Below are 15,453 nucleotides of genomic sequence, written 5' to 3'. Positions count from 1 at the left end.
CACTGAGAGCCACCGCCAGCACAGAAGAGTTGCCTCACTAGAGTATGCGACGGGAGGACGGAACTTATTCCTTCACATTCACTTTCCTCCTGGGAGACTTCGCTGACCAACTCAGACCCGCAAAATCAGCGACGGCTGATCCAGTGGGCACGCGGAGTGGCGCGAGCCAGTGGGGGCCTGAAGTAAGGTCTCCACCCTACGAGGAAGTCTCCCCACCTCATTAACAATGATAGTTTTCTCTGTCTCTGTCTACAGGCGGGTTCAAGAATGTGCAGGCCAGTACGCGTAAAATTTACACGGTTTTGCTGCTGTAATCATACCGAATGAGCCAACTGACGAAGTGGCCTGGCATAGTGATCCTTTTAATGTGGGGCTTCATCTCCACGCTCCATGTCAGTTTTGCAATTGTGGGCACGCAACACCTGACAAAGATCTTATGTGGCCTCTATCTGTGACGAAGTCCTAAAGCTTATAGCGAAATAATTTGCGAAAACACGCTTCAAGAGGCCCCACATAAATGACCTTCGTAATTCGAAAAGCAGGTGTCTTCGCAAACGTGACAATATTTTATGTTTAGATGTCTGTTTCTTTCAGCGAAGTATTTCATGTTTTGGGAGGAATGATAACGACATGTTTTCAATCATTCATACGTGTATCTATTTTTTTGTTTTCCAGCCTGTTTTAGGAACGAAACTTGCAGATACCCTGAAGGTAAGGTTTACTGCCCTAAAGGTATTCTTATACACAGGGCTCAGCTGGAAAAACTAGGCTTCAGCTTAAGTCTGCGCCATCAATCGAGACTCGGAAAAACTCTGACTACGACGACAAGCCGCTGCTCGGGTGCATAATTTTTAGCTTCCTAACAAAAGTACAGGTGGCAAATGCGAGCAATAAAGATCAGTGAGTACGACAATTAGGTAGAAACGCCGTACTCTGGAGTCTGGTGAACCATGATGCAGCTAATATTAACAGACTGTTTTTAAGATTAGGTTGTCCAGTGCACAACAATGTATTATTACTGCCACATCAGTAAAAGAGAGAGAAACTGGGCTTGCTTTGCCCATTAATCCTTTCCGCTACGCCTACATGTTAACCCGAATTAATTCACCGCTTCACCCTCCCCTTTTCGCCACCCATACAAGAAGACACGAAACTTCAGCCATTCCTTAGGCCCCGAACACACTTACGGCGATGGCAGCATTCTTCCGCAGGATACACGACACGGTTGATTGGCTTATTGATTGTGTTTGTTACATAAAGAATGAAATTTGTTTTCGCTTGCCTACTTTTCCTAAAATAATAGCTATCCCTCAGCGCGGGAGAATGTCCAAGTAACCTGTCCTTATATACAATATTGTTAATTAGAAGGGGGGGGGGGGGGGAGGGTGGTAGCTGCGGTCGAAGAAGAATGCAATAATTTAAAGTAGCAATTCACAAAACTAAGTAATATTTGCGCCACAATTGCAAGTACTTCAATATTATACAAAAAATGCGGAGTGTTCATTAGATAGCCAATTTTCGACTTCATTTCCTCTTTTATATATGCAAATTCTAATATGTACGCTGCAAAACGCAATGTTTTGAAATTCGAAATACATGCATGGGATAAGCATTTTCAGGTTCCTTATAAGTAAACAATATAAAGTTAGCTTAAAATGAGAGCATTATGGAACCGATGTTCGCAGCTCTTTGGCCAAAAGCCTATAATAACACATTTTTCGATCTCCGACTTTTCTTAATATTTGTAAATATTTATTCTCGGCAACCCTTAATGCTTAATATCTATTTTCATTTCTTTGTCACACCATTATGGTGTCACGTTTCCTTTTGGTCAGTAAAATAAGTTTCGAGTGGTGATGTGAAACCGTCCTTGTTTCTAATTCCAAAATCACGAACAAAATCACGAACTGCTCGCTTGAGCCTCGAAACATTATTCACGGAGAGCGACATACTTCGCGGTACGTGCAATCAGTTAGCTTCGTTGCAGTAGAGTAGGTGCAAACATTTGAGACATCGTACGTACGGCAGCTGATGTTCTGGCAGCGCAGCTTGTTAAAACTTAAAGTTCGACCAAGTGGGAACGCACCCACACGTTACATCACGCTAGCGAGATCAACAAAGCCTAGTTCCACCGACGGTTCGACGTACTGGCGGACGCGGCCAATGCGCTCCGACGCGCGCGGCGTCTAACGCTCGCCATCTGCGCACGTAGGCATTTCGCAGCACTAAAAGCCCTAACGCAACACGCGCTCCTACGTTCCGCAAAGCACTTGCATGCTGCGTACTTATCGTCATAACGCAGTACTAAAACTGTCTACTAAAACACAGTGAGTGTAAAATAGATGGTTGGAGATAGGCTTACCAGATCCAAGCTCTGCTGCGACAGACGAGGGCGAGAGCACTCCGGCGTGCGGTGCGGCTTGCTGTCGGTTCGTGGGCGCCGGTCATATCTCCGGCAGTAATCAAGAAGCAACCGGAGGCAAAAAATTTCAGCGCCAGCATCACCTGCAGCTCGGCGCTCAAAGCATTACTCCGACACGTCAGGTGCTCCATTTCGGAGCGAAGGAACTTCACAAGAAATGCTATGCCGTCCCGCCCGAAGCGCGTACGCGCCGCTGCAGCTCCTCCTCGCTGAAAGCGTCAAGCGGATTTGTCCTGTCGCGAAACACACGTTCGCGGCGCAGCAGGTGCTCGGAGGGTATCTCGAGGCAGGCCAACCGCAAGGCAGCCGTGTTGGAAAAGACTGAATAAGCTTTTTTTTTTTTTTTGATAAGCCAGCTCGAAGCAGCCTAGATTCCGGTCTCATTTCAATCTTCATTTTGTGTCTTGTTCCCGTCTAGTCTCTTTCGTGCACGTGGTTTATCGGCTAGGGAAGATTAAGCCTGGAATAATATTCGATTGAGCCTGAATATCAGAATAAGACCGAACTAAAGATTTTTGTGCGAGCGGGCCCAGATATTTAGTAAATCACCTATGTATATCACGTTTCGGCAGCGTGAACTTAGGCATTATTTGTGAAGTTTCTTTACGCTATTTCTGAATCGCATTGCCTACAGCTATGTCGGACGTACTCGCGAAAATTTATAAAAAATTGGGTTCGACATATCCAGCTGATCTTACTAGAAATAAGATGGATTCATGAGGAGCAACCTTTTCCGGAAGCCGCGTACTGCGAATCTTCACAGTGGCTTCAGAACACACCTAGTGATTAGAATATATACAGAGCTCTCTCTCATAAGCAAGGCGCCTTATTAATTTGCGTTGGGTGGGATTCTGCGAAAATATGTGACTGTATGTGTCGTAGTTCACATTAATAGCAATGAGTGACAGTGGGGATGGAGGTTTGCTATTTAAACGACAGTGGCGTTTATGCGTGGCTCTAGGCGTCAGATTCGTTATCGGCAAAACTTTATAAACTATGCAACGACTACAAGAAATGGCCTTCCAAGCACCGAAATTAAAAGCAAAAAATATTAACCTCCGGTAATCTCCGACAACTTGTCTCGATATGAGGATAACTCCGACAGAAGCTTCTCTCTAGTGTTAAAGAGGCGTGCCTTCATTTTGCAGGAAGCATGACGCCGCTCTCTTAGCGTAGCAACCGCCGTTCTGCCCGCCGGACTGAGAGGTATCCTAACTCTACGCTTCCCGACTCGCTTTTCTTTCCTTGCCTTGTAAATTAATAGCGTGTTCTCCAACTTTCTACAGTACGTGCAGGGTGTTTTCGTTTGCTGAGTTAAGCAGCACTGGTTACACGTCCAGCTAATGCTCGCGTCTTTGTAACCGCATTCGAGGCACACACCTGCGTACTTACTATGACATGGGCCACCAAGAGAGAGGTGACATTGATGGAGACATTGAAGCGCTTCGCTTACAACAGCCCAGTCCCGCTGACAGCGCATCTGACAAACGTCTGAAGTTCCTGTTCTTTGAAGCTTGCGACCTAGTATAAAACTGCTTAAAGAAAACGTTGACTTTGTTCACCTGTTGGACGAGGAGAGCATAAGTCGATGAAAGGCGTGTCCCTAATGGGGATAGGAGGACCTGCATAAAGCAACAGCTGTGAAGTCTCTCTTGATGCGCACAATGATAGTTCCAAGCAGCATTGAGCCGTTGAGCGACCGACGGATTTCATCGACGCTGGCTTGCGCTTTCACTGCTGCAGAGTCCTTCCTGGGCGCTGTGTCGAGATGTCTGGTGGTGCAGCCTTCATCAACGTTTAAATTAGAGGATCCCATGCACTTGTGATCAACCAAAAAAGTCCTTTTAAGCAGAAGCAACGGTCGAGTCCTCGTATGCAGGAGCAGAAGATGGTTGCCTCATCTCATCATGTTGGGATGCTCCATAAGCCTCATCATTCGTGCTGACTTCTCCTGCTGTATGTCGTTTCTTTCTGGGCCTTGTGGGCAGGAGTAATTTCCTGGTCATGACTAACTTCCGCTTTATTGCGTATTCCGGTGGGAAAATGCAAGGTATGACGCTATCTGCCAGCACGGTTCTCTTTGAGACGTCAAGCAAAATGTTGCCACCAAACTCAGTGAAGTATCTTTTTTCAACCAACATTTCCTTCGTAAAGCGCTTGCTGCAAACGGCGTCTTTTAGGCTCAGCACACGGTCTTTGCGAGGAATGGCTTCGGCCCAATCTTTTAGTAGTTTCGCGTTGCAAGGAGCATTAAATAAGATTACCTTTTCTTCGCAGCATGCGTAGCCACTATTGTAGTTTTCAGCGAAGCGCTTGTGGCTCATTGCTGCAGTTTACCTCTCACCTGGGACAGCGCTTGCGTAAAATCGCAGTTAGATTGCTTAAAGAGCTAGGATGAAGCCGCTGGCGACGATGCAAGGAACAGTTCAGGCCATGCGAACGGCGTGTGCGACACAAACGAGCCGTGCGATGTCATCTGATTGCTATCGCAACGAGATCTTTCGTGTATGTTTTTGTTTCTTCCGGCGAATTTTCACCGCTAGGCTGGGCTGACGCTGCGATCAGCGGCCCCGTCCACAGGAGCGTGGCTGGTACTTTATCTCGGTCGCTTGTGCCCCATGCATCGCCCGCGCTGTGTCCCCACCTATTTCTTCCACCGTGATCTTGGTGCATAATAATGATGAGGATAACGCCTCAATTATTGGCACAAACTCACTGTGGGGGATAGGCCGCGAACCGGGTGGTAGCATGATTGATAAATGAAATAAATTAGTTTTGAAGTAATGAAGTAAAAACAAAAATAATTGAATAATCAAAGAGGAGAAGTAAACTGATAATAAATGAAATAAATTAGTGTATAATAAGATAGTCAGTCTTGGTTAGATGGGGTATAGTAACATGAACATATTAATAAAACATACAAAGGATAGAGGTAAAAATTAGCAAGTTAGGACACCCTGCACACAGATAAAGAAGTGAATATAATGCTCACAATATATATATCGCGCCTCTGGCTGGCTTAACAATGCCTAGCGTACTACGCGAAAGCCACTCAGGCAGTATATGCCGTGTACACCAAAATGGTTAACGCGGTTTCTACGGAGTTTACTTCAAAATCCCAACCAAAGCGAGGAAACTGATAGGGCTAACGGCACGGTATTTTATCTTGCAGTTGAGTGCGGGAGTTGCGCGACGTTGATGAGGACTTAGAAAATGAAGGTTTAATTACATTGAGTACAGGAATAATAAAATAACAGTAAGAAGTCATCATTACAGCCAGCAGAAAATTCAGCAGCAGCAGCCCACGGCAAGAAGATCGTTTTTCTCTTCCCGATGTTTCTGTTGCTTATAAATCCGTCAGTCCGTCGAGGTCACGTCATTTTAAGTCAATCGTCGAGCCCGTGCAGCTGTCGTCATGATCATCCAATAGTAGGGCCCGAGCAAATGGCGTCATGTTCAGCCAATGGAGACACTCCATGAGCCGATGGCTGACATTCGTCCGGCACTGCCTTACCGCCTGGATAGCGTTCAGCTGGAGGGGGCAGGTCGTTCTTGAACGATCTTCCAGCACTGCGAGGCAGCTTTTCCCGGGAAAAGGGTCAACGTCCTCGAACTGCGCCGGCTTCCAGTTGCTATTTTAGGAAGCGTCATGCACGGGGAAACAAAGCTCCACGCGATGCACACGAGGTTTGGATAGCCAACCTGTCTGACGGGTCCGATAGCATGGTCAACACACATCTGCGCGTCATAATTTCATGCGACAGTGACTGGATGCGTTCGAAGAACTTCACCGATGCTAGTTTATGGCCCATATCTAAGAACGGGAAGCAGCGGGTGGCGGGGATTATAAAAGGAGGAGGGCCCAGGCGAGGGGGGAACGTAACTATCAGTTTATCTCGGTGGCCTCGTTGTAACATCACCATTGGTGGCGTGGTTCCGGACAACGCGAACATCAAATTTATCGCGCATGAAGCTAGCAAGTAGCGCTTGCCAACGTGGTATTCTTCGTGCAATATACCATATCTGAGCGATATCTGAGCGGAGATCTACAGGTGTTTCAGCCGCAAGTGTCATTTTTTTTTCAGCAATACTCCTAGCCTGGAAAGGCTGTCAGCAGGAGTGGGGTACAAGATGTATAATACATAAAAGAGACAGTACAGGTTTTGCATAATGCCGTTCGTGCATAAAAAATTACACCAGGACTGGTTTCGAGTGCAAATACAGGGTTTAAGACACATCGGAAAACATACAGGGTAAAAGGTACGCATACAAGGCCACAAAGGAAATCTTTACGTTTAGAGAAAAACAAAAGAACTAGTGTGTTCTCTCTAATTAAATGGTTCACAGGTGTGCATTCAGGGCTGAAACGAAAACAGACCAAGACGAGCGTTCCACAACATCGGCTGGAAGCATGTTCCATTCACGCACCGTTCATGGATAGAACAAAATTTTAAAGATATCGGTTCGACAATGAAACTCCGGCAGTTTTTAGAGGGGTGGAAGCGTGTGGTTCGCTTGTTCACTGACTGGATAAAATTGCGCTTTGTTATTTCTATTTTATTGTGTTAAAGCAGATACAGATACTGTAACCAATGATCATGGCGCCAGGACTGTAAGGAATCCAGTCCAGCCTTTTTCAAGAAGGCACTAGCAGATACGCGCCAGCTGTAGGTGTTGTAAACAAATCTGACAGGGTTTTCTTTGAATACTTTCTAACTGGACAGTATTTGCTTTCGTGTACGGGGCCCACACTATTGACGCATATTCTACGATTGGTCGGATAAGCGTTTTATATGTCATCAGTCTAATAACCTGTGGCGCCGGTCGCATTGTTCGTCTTAGGTACACAAGTTTGCTTACTGCTTTTTTCTTGATGTAAGACATATGATCGTTCCACCGAAGATCCTAGGTAAATATGACGCCAAAATGTTTTAATTCAGATAATAAAATTCTGTTTAAGCAGTAGCATTGTAATGGTAAGTCCTTTCTAATGATTTCGTGAGAACAGTTTTTCCTCGGTTAGTTTTTATTTTCTAGATCTCGCACCATTTTTCTATGAGCTCGCACAAGTAGTGAGGTAGTATCGTCTATATCTTAGCGGTTTTTGAAAACAATTCCTTCCTCAACAAGTTACCGCCGCTTTTTATTATTGGGTAGGTCATTTTCTAACACATTTTTAGCCATTCTCATGGGCGAATCCCGAAGATGGTGCAGCCTAAATATTAGTGTGAATGGGTCCACAAGGTATGTGCCTGACGGTATGCACCAGCAGCCATGTTTGCTGTGTATGTGCAACTAGGCATGGGAACTGGGGCCACTGCATACGTGTTGACTATGATGATCATGAGGATGATAGTGGGGGTGATGCCAGCGACGACGGTGATGATGACTACTGTCGACAAAAAGTTTGAAGGCCATTCAACCCCTAGTTGACGTCGGTCAAACCTTGTCTCTCCAGCACTGCTCTAACACTAAATCATATGGTCCATACTACTCATTCTACGGTTCATGGTACCCAGCTGACAAAGCAGCCCATCATTGTCTTTCACCGTGCTGTCTTATTTATAGTGAACACGCTCTCTTGGGAAGATAATTTTCTAGTCCAAGGTCACGCGCAGTCTAACCTGAACTGTTGAGTTTAATTTTCTTTCAGTGTGCGAACTTTGCCCAAAGCCTGAACCGAGCGGATACTTGAGATATACAGTTTTTTACTTCGATAACAGTACTAGAGACTGCGAAGAAACCATTGCAAACACGGAGACAAGTTGCAACAGCTTTGAATCCTGGGAGGATTGTGCGCACTCTTGTGGGGTGGAAGATGACTATTACTACGCTGAGTGATCCCACAAAAAGCATTCGTAAGTGAATGGTTCTCTTTTGCAGATGTAACGGTTCTTTTTTTTTGGGGGGGGGGATATATAATAAATCAGATAAAGGCAAGCGTAGTGCATGCTATTTGTCTTTTTTACGAACTCCATCAAATTATTCAGACAGACACATACCTGAAAATATCAGTGCTTATTGCCAGATATGCCACACTGCAAGTAGCAGTATTTGCATATGTGGAGGATTTGGGCTTGTTGAGGCCTGCAGATTCCTGGCAGTTCACATTGAATTATTTACTTTTTTTCTGCAGGTCTTCAACATTACACGGGGGCCAGATCATGACATCGTAGCTGGTGACCTGCTTCCATTTTTCTTCAGGCGCCAGCCACCAAAGAACACTGTTGTGCCTTTTTATGTAGCTTTTTTTTACGGGATGTCCAACGGTCCTCATTTTTTTTTCTCATTGATGAATAAAATTATTACTTCAAAGGCGTCGTTTCTTTCGTGTTTTCGTGACCAATTCAATTTGTCAAAATCAATATATACAAGCAGGTTCATCCTTAGCAGAACCATGATTGAGCAAAAACAAATTTAATTTTAACAGACTATTGCCCCTTTTTTCGCTGCTCACATTTGACCTTTTACGTCTCGTCTCTCATTATTATGTTTATTTAAACATAGTAAAGAGGTGTTCTGACTTTCAAATTTTAATGTTGTGTCCAGAATGATGCAATGAACGGTGTGACCCAGTAAATCCACGGTACAGACGATACAGAAGGCAATCTAAAAAATTCAGTCTTAAGCAATGCACCTATGGACATTGTTGTCGATAATTCTGGACTGTTGGAAGGGTCTGTATCCTACGTATATAGCTCATTTTTTATCGCAGGAGAAATCTGACCAGATGTGGGCAATAATATCTGTTCTATGACGACGCGTTGTTTTGCGAACCTCGCCCTCCTCCTCGGTCGTCCTCCCAGAACACTAGGAGGACGACCGAACACTCACAAGGAAAAGCACAAGCACTAACTTATAACTAAAGTTTAACACCAAACACTTTGAGTAAATGCCTCGAGGAACACCAGGAAAACCTTGAATTTGTGGAGTGGCAACAAGCTCCTGCCAACGTTTTGGCGAGTTACATTCTTGGGTAACTCCGCTTCTTTCACTCGTGATACTTGGTTCTAGAAGCTTTCGTTAGTACAACGGAAACATGTTTTTACCACCGCTGCACTAGCACATGAAGCCAAAATACCAGTTTTACCACTTTGTAATAACCTGAGGAAAAATTCTCCAGTGGCTCAATGGATTTTCGATTATCCGCCGTGGTGGTTTAGCGGCTATGGCGTCGTGCTGCTAAGCACTAGGTCGCGGGTTTGATATCTAGATTCCGGCTCAACGGCGGCCGCATTTAGATGGGAGGCGAAATGCAACAACGCCCGTGTACCGTGCCCTGTGTGCCCGTTAAGGAACCCCGCGTGGTCGAAATTAAGCCACAGTCCACGCTACGACGTGCCTCATAATCACATCATAGATTTGGCATGTAAAACAGTAGAATTTATTTTAAAATTTTTGGTAGGCTTGGGGATTCAGATTGGACACAAAACGTGATCTAGAAATTGCAGCTTTACATATATCCAGGTACGTCAGTTTGTTGTCTTGCATGTGAATTTTACGCCGAGAGCCCTTTCATTCGAACGAATGATACGGTTGCGACATTTTGTTTGGAAAAGCAACAAAAACATATCGTACAAAAGTTAACAGTGTCATGGAAGCGTATCACATAATCAAGAAAGAGCACATCTGCTTTTGCTTGCTTGCTTGCTGGCGCGTACCCACTACGGGTAATTGGCGAAGAAGCTGGTGGTTAAAGGGGAAACGGGAAACAGGAGAAAGTGCGTTTTTCAAGGAAAAGCCAGCTCTAAAGAAATTAATTTCATCAGTTTACGTCGAATTTTGTAAGTTAATAAATCATAAATGAGTACATTAATGTAACTTGGAATTTTGTGAAATGGTTAATAAATCTGTAAATTCACTTCTGTAAGCCTTCAGGGGCTTACAGAAGTGAATATATTTTGTTTCCGTGCTGCTGCTCTCTAATTAAAACACAGGAACTAACGGACAACCAAATGTACTTTCCATATCTAGAGTATCAACGCCAAATTAGGCGCAATATGACGAAGACAGAAGGCAGAAACCCACAGGACAGCGCTGCACTCACAACTACTTTATTCGAAGGCACACACAAACTTATTTACACAACACACAGCCACGTGCTCTCCCATTGATGGCGTCATTATCAGTGCGCAGGCAAAAATGCTAATACTTGTAATCTAATGCTAAACTATGAGGCGGTTGAAAAATTTAAATTCACTGTCAAACAAATTTGTTTGGCAGTGAATTGACGCAGGCTGACGCAGGTTACTGAGCTGCTTGCTGGCTCGGGCAGCGCGTACCGCTCTGGTACATTACTCGCTGCGCTAAACACGATGGACCACTCAGCAGCGTTCAATTGGACATTACTGAGTAAAACTTGACGCAGCACGAGGAAGACGAGGACAGGAATCACAAACAAACACAAGAGCGTAATGAATTATTACTCATTACATATAAACTTCCTGATTTTATTTTAACAGGTAATTCTACGCTATTCATTGCTAATTTCATAGATATTGGGAAATTTATGCTCCAAATTAATTCGGAATAATCCACCCATTTCTTGGCCAATCCCCCATCGTGGGTAGGAGCCACACATGCGACCGGCTACAACAACAACGACCGCTGAACCAACACCACCTAGATAGCACAAGGCCTGTTCCCTCCGGTCCCTAACGTCATGCTACCTAGCCCGAATTCTCCATTGCCTAGGCTGGCGTGACGAAAGTGGTGACTTCAAAACTACTTTTGCTTACTTGGGAGCATCCCCATTAAATTCTGTGGCCTTCGGGCCAGGTGTCATGACGTCATGTAAAGGATAGATAGATGAACCTTATTAAAAGAATAATCGGAAGAATCGCTAATGGTCGCGGCCCATAGTCCAGGGCTCCGCTGGCTCTTGCCATCTTGTGCTAGCTTGGTGGTGTTGGCTGAACCAACTCACCCAAATCAAGTTGTTGCTACTACGAACATTCATGCATCCGCCATCACAACTCATAAGTGCTTAGGTGTCCTCGGGCATTTTACCCAGCTTTATCTCCAAATACCTCAATATAGCAGCGCCCCTAAAGTAGGGAAGTTCAATAGATGCAAGTCTTACACTTATGTGCCAAAACTATCTTCGCTATTCCTATAATATGCGCCGTTTCATACGCTCATACATAGCTTATTAGACCGGTTAGCAAAATATATTGCGAAGAAACTTTGATTGCCTCGCTTTCTGTTCTGGCTTTTTTTTATAGGTACATAATTTAAAAGAATAAAAAAGCTCAACTGCCGCTTTACAAATGTCGTCAAACTAAATCTTCTGTTTTTATACCAGGGTTCGCGGCGACCTTCATGGTATCGCCTTAATCAGACATCATGGTAGCAAGTAATACTTGGCACAGTCTAAATATGAAAGTCATCGTCAAATCCACTACGAAGTACGTTTGTTGTACCATGTCCTTCTTTCAATCTATTGAAACACATGCTCGCACACATTGTACGCCTGCGCTCAAGGTAGCAGATATGTACAATGCGTACAGCTATGGGTGCCTCCGCAGCTTGGCCTGCAACGACTGCAAACCAAATGATTTAACCGACCAATGTGTAGCATGCAGCTGAGGTAGCCCATTAGGTCATGCTTGCATATGCCATAATCAAACCTGAGGCCGCTACCGCTTTGCCACCACGTGCACGCGTCGTCTGCATAGGCGCTATTTAACTGCTAATAAAACAATTAGGCAATTACCAGCCCTGCGGCTTTGCCAAGGTTACTTTGGGATTAAACGCCAGTCATTTATAGCCAATTTAGTCCAAGTGAAATGTTGTTACGGTTGGTTTTTAATGTCCCTGGAACGAGGAAGTGAAGTATAATACGGTGGTGTCTAACAGAGTGGACAGCGTGTATATTTATTAAAATCGCTGTTTTTTCGCGTAATATTTAGTTGATCCCAAGGAGGGCGCTTTCGCTTTAGAAGGCACAGGAACACTGAAGGTAACGGTAGTATTCTAAATTAAGCTGCCGCAACGTGTTCTTATTGAGCCGTAAACAACATTAGAAATCGTACAGCACGTTTTTGGCAGCGAATAAAACCATAAAACACAAGAAAATGAGCCGAGTCAAGCACTTTCTACTAAAGCAGCGCCTGGCAGCGAAGTGGCGCTTCGGTCAACCACGGCCAGCGCCGGTGTCGTTGGCCGACCGGTGTGCGCCCGCCTTCTTCTCCGGTGCCGGGATGTGTCCCAGGCGGAAGAGGAAGACCCCGTATGCGATGGCCGCCAGGAAGACGACCATCAGCACGGCCAAGCAGACTAGCGAGGCCGCCGAGGCGCCGTACGACGAGCGTCGAGCCTTGGCCTCTCCCGACATCGTCTCGTTGACGGTGCGGTCAGCTGCGCAACGACGAAAATGTTGTGGAAGGCCACTAAAAGGCCACCAGTGTCACACTAAGTACAGATATAACTGATCTGATGATAGCGATGACGAAAGCAATGACCAAGACCACGAATACTTCGTCATGACTTCGACGTCATGACGACGAAGATAGGGCGATGGTGATGGCACAACCCTAATTTCCCTAAATTCTCTCGCCTTCCTGTGTACTCCTTTTGCGATCCTTACTACACGAAAATGATAAGAGTTTCCCGGCTATGTTTCCCTAAGGAGCCAGCCTTAATTTCATCATCATCAGCAGCAGCAGCAGCAGCCTGCTTTATGTCCACTGTCAGGACGAAGGCCTCTCCCTGCGATCTCTAATTGCCCCTGCCCTTCGCCAACCGATTCCAAGTAGCGCCCGCGAATTTCCTCATTTCCTCGCTCGGTATTGTATGCGCCGGTTAGATAATCCTTGGAACATTAGGGTTACAGAATGGATACCAGGAGAAGGTAAACGCAGTCGAGGACAGCCTTTATTTCACCATGAGTTTATCACTATCCTATGATATTTTCTTTTTGTAAATATGAAGAATTTATTTCAAATCGTTTCACGCGTAGATTGAAAAGATGTATTCTATATATCACGTCTGTGTAGAGGTTTATTCATTTATTCAGTTTAATGTTCTAACGCAAGAATGGTGCCGACAGAAACGCCGTAATAAAGGATTCTGAAGCAGTTCTCCCCAACTGTAGATTCTAAATGTTTGTTGAAACGCGTGCTTCAAGTAGTCGAGTAGTGAGGTTTGCTACACGGGGTGACGTTGCAAGAGAACAAGAGATTAAGAGGAACACGCGCGCCACGCAACATGGGCGCCAGAAATGAATGACTGGGTCGGAAACACTTTGTTATGAAATTTGATGGCACGCGGGCCGGGCGTGAGAAGAAATGTCAAAGAGGAATGAGGCGATAGCGTTACATTATATCGATAATCCCAAAGCTTAAGACCAGCTCACTGGCTGTCTCTCTACTTCCGAAAGCTTGTCCGTCCCCTATGACGAAGGCTACTCTCTCTTCTAAAAAAAAAAAGTTCATCGCCTTTACATTTGCTGCCGGAACCCTCGACCTTAACATAAAGGAGAGGCCATTTGCAGAAGAAAGATTTCTTGGCTTTACAAGCTGCACCTAGATTTCAATACATGAACGTTTTGAAGTGAAACGTCTTTTAGTTCGCTAAGCATGGGGGCTGACTTGCTAAAACCGCATGTAATGGAAACATGTTATTGTATGATAACTTATAAGTTTGCAACATTACCAGCCACGCGCCTTACAACGCTATTTGCCGTGTAGATAAATGTCATTACTCGAACATGCATGGGTCGCGTACACAGACGGGCGTCATGTTCGCATTACGCATTCGGAGATAAATTTAGCCTCTCGCTCGGCGTTCGGAGATGCATTACTCGGCAGTAAATTTGTTTGCTCGACAGTACGTTTGTCCATTAGAGTGGGAGTGGTCCCATTTGGGGGAGCTGACTCAGTCATAGTTGTTATAATCCATCAAACTCAAATCTATGCTTATCAGGGGTAATAAGGCATGTAAGTGCGCAAAATTTCCAGCAATTAGACGGTTGCCCGACTGTGGCGCCCCTGCATTCGACAGGTACGGTCCTTAAACGGCGAGAAGAGGCTCGGGCAGCAACACACAGAGAAGACAATCTGCCACCACCACATTTGACCACGGCGTACCCACTACGAGTAAGGAACGAGCACGAATGTAAGATTAGACTGTGGGATTCCCACTAGCAGCATCATAAGGCATGCACCCTTTGTAATGCGTAAATAAATGCTAAATGGTGTTTTGGTTACATCATTTCTGTGCTTTAGTGACAACACACCCGCAGCAGCATGTCCAAGGCGTTTCGTTTACCCCACTGCGTGTGCGTCCACGATACTGCCTACCCAATATTTCTTGCCATCCGCCAAAGATTAAATTCACTGTATCAACCGGAAATCGAATTTCATTTGGCTCCAGCCCGCGCTACCACTTCTCCTGAAGCATTTTCTAAAGATTACACTCCTAGCACCACACGATGGCAACACCCAAAGCGGTACCTCTGACCAGCGCTGGCTTCGGCCGCTCCCCGGCCCTGTCGTAAGAACCGAGGCTGGATCGCCGCGAGGGGGCGTCCTCGTTCGATCCGACGGGGTTGTCAGACGCCAGACTCTCGCAGCTGTTGACGGGGGCCCGCGGACCTTCGTCGTTGAGCGCCGACAGCTGCTGGAGCTCGTGCAGGCTCAGGCTCATCATCTCGAGCAGGTTCGACTCCACGCCACCGTCGCTCTCGGCCACCGTGCGGTTGGTGGTGGACGACGTGGTCGTCGGGTCTTCGCTCGCATCGTCTTGTGTGGTGGACACCGTCGACATAGCGGCCGGTCTTCGTCTTCCTCCTCTTTCCAGACAACCACGGCTCGTGACCGTCCTACGGAATTAATTGGTGGTCTCGATGTTGATTTCCACTCGCTCTGAAATCTTCCAGCAAACCATCAAAATCCCGTAACGACGCTGTGCTGTGGTCGTAATGCAATGGACTAGGTGTTAATTGTGTCTTCACGCTTTTTTTCTTTTAAAACACGGCGGTCAATCAATAGTTTGCAAACATAATTTCGCACTAAACTTACTAGAAGGCA

General features: G+C 45.6%; 1 protein-coding gene across 1 annotated transcript; it reads right to left on the bottom strand.

Moving 5' to 3' along the window:
• Positions 1-12,441: 12,441 nt before the first annotated feature.
• On the bottom strand, positions 12,442-15,199 carry LOC129380206 (uncharacterized). Its single transcript, XM_055061063.1, has 2 exons — positions 14,878-15,199; positions 12,442-12,781 (listed from the first exon to the last, which is right to left on the bottom strand). Exons 1-2 carry the CDS (start codon positions 15,188-15,190, stop codon positions 12,558-12,560), a joined length of 537 nt encoding a protein of 178 aa, XP_054917038.1. The 5' UTR covers positions 15,191-15,199; the 3' UTR covers positions 12,442-12,557.
• Between the last annotated feature and the right edge of the window lie 254 nt (positions 15,200-15,453).

The sequence above is a fragment of the Dermacentor andersoni genome, chromosome 10 (assembly GCF_023375885.2).
Source record: "Dermacentor andersoni chromosome 10, qqDerAnde1_hic_scaffold, whole genome shotgun sequence".
In the NCBI taxonomy this organism is placed as follows: domain Eukaryota; kingdom Metazoa; phylum Arthropoda; class Arachnida; order Ixodida; family Ixodidae; genus Dermacentor; species Dermacentor andersoni.
This window is presented reverse-complemented; position numbering and strand designations above follow the sequence as displayed.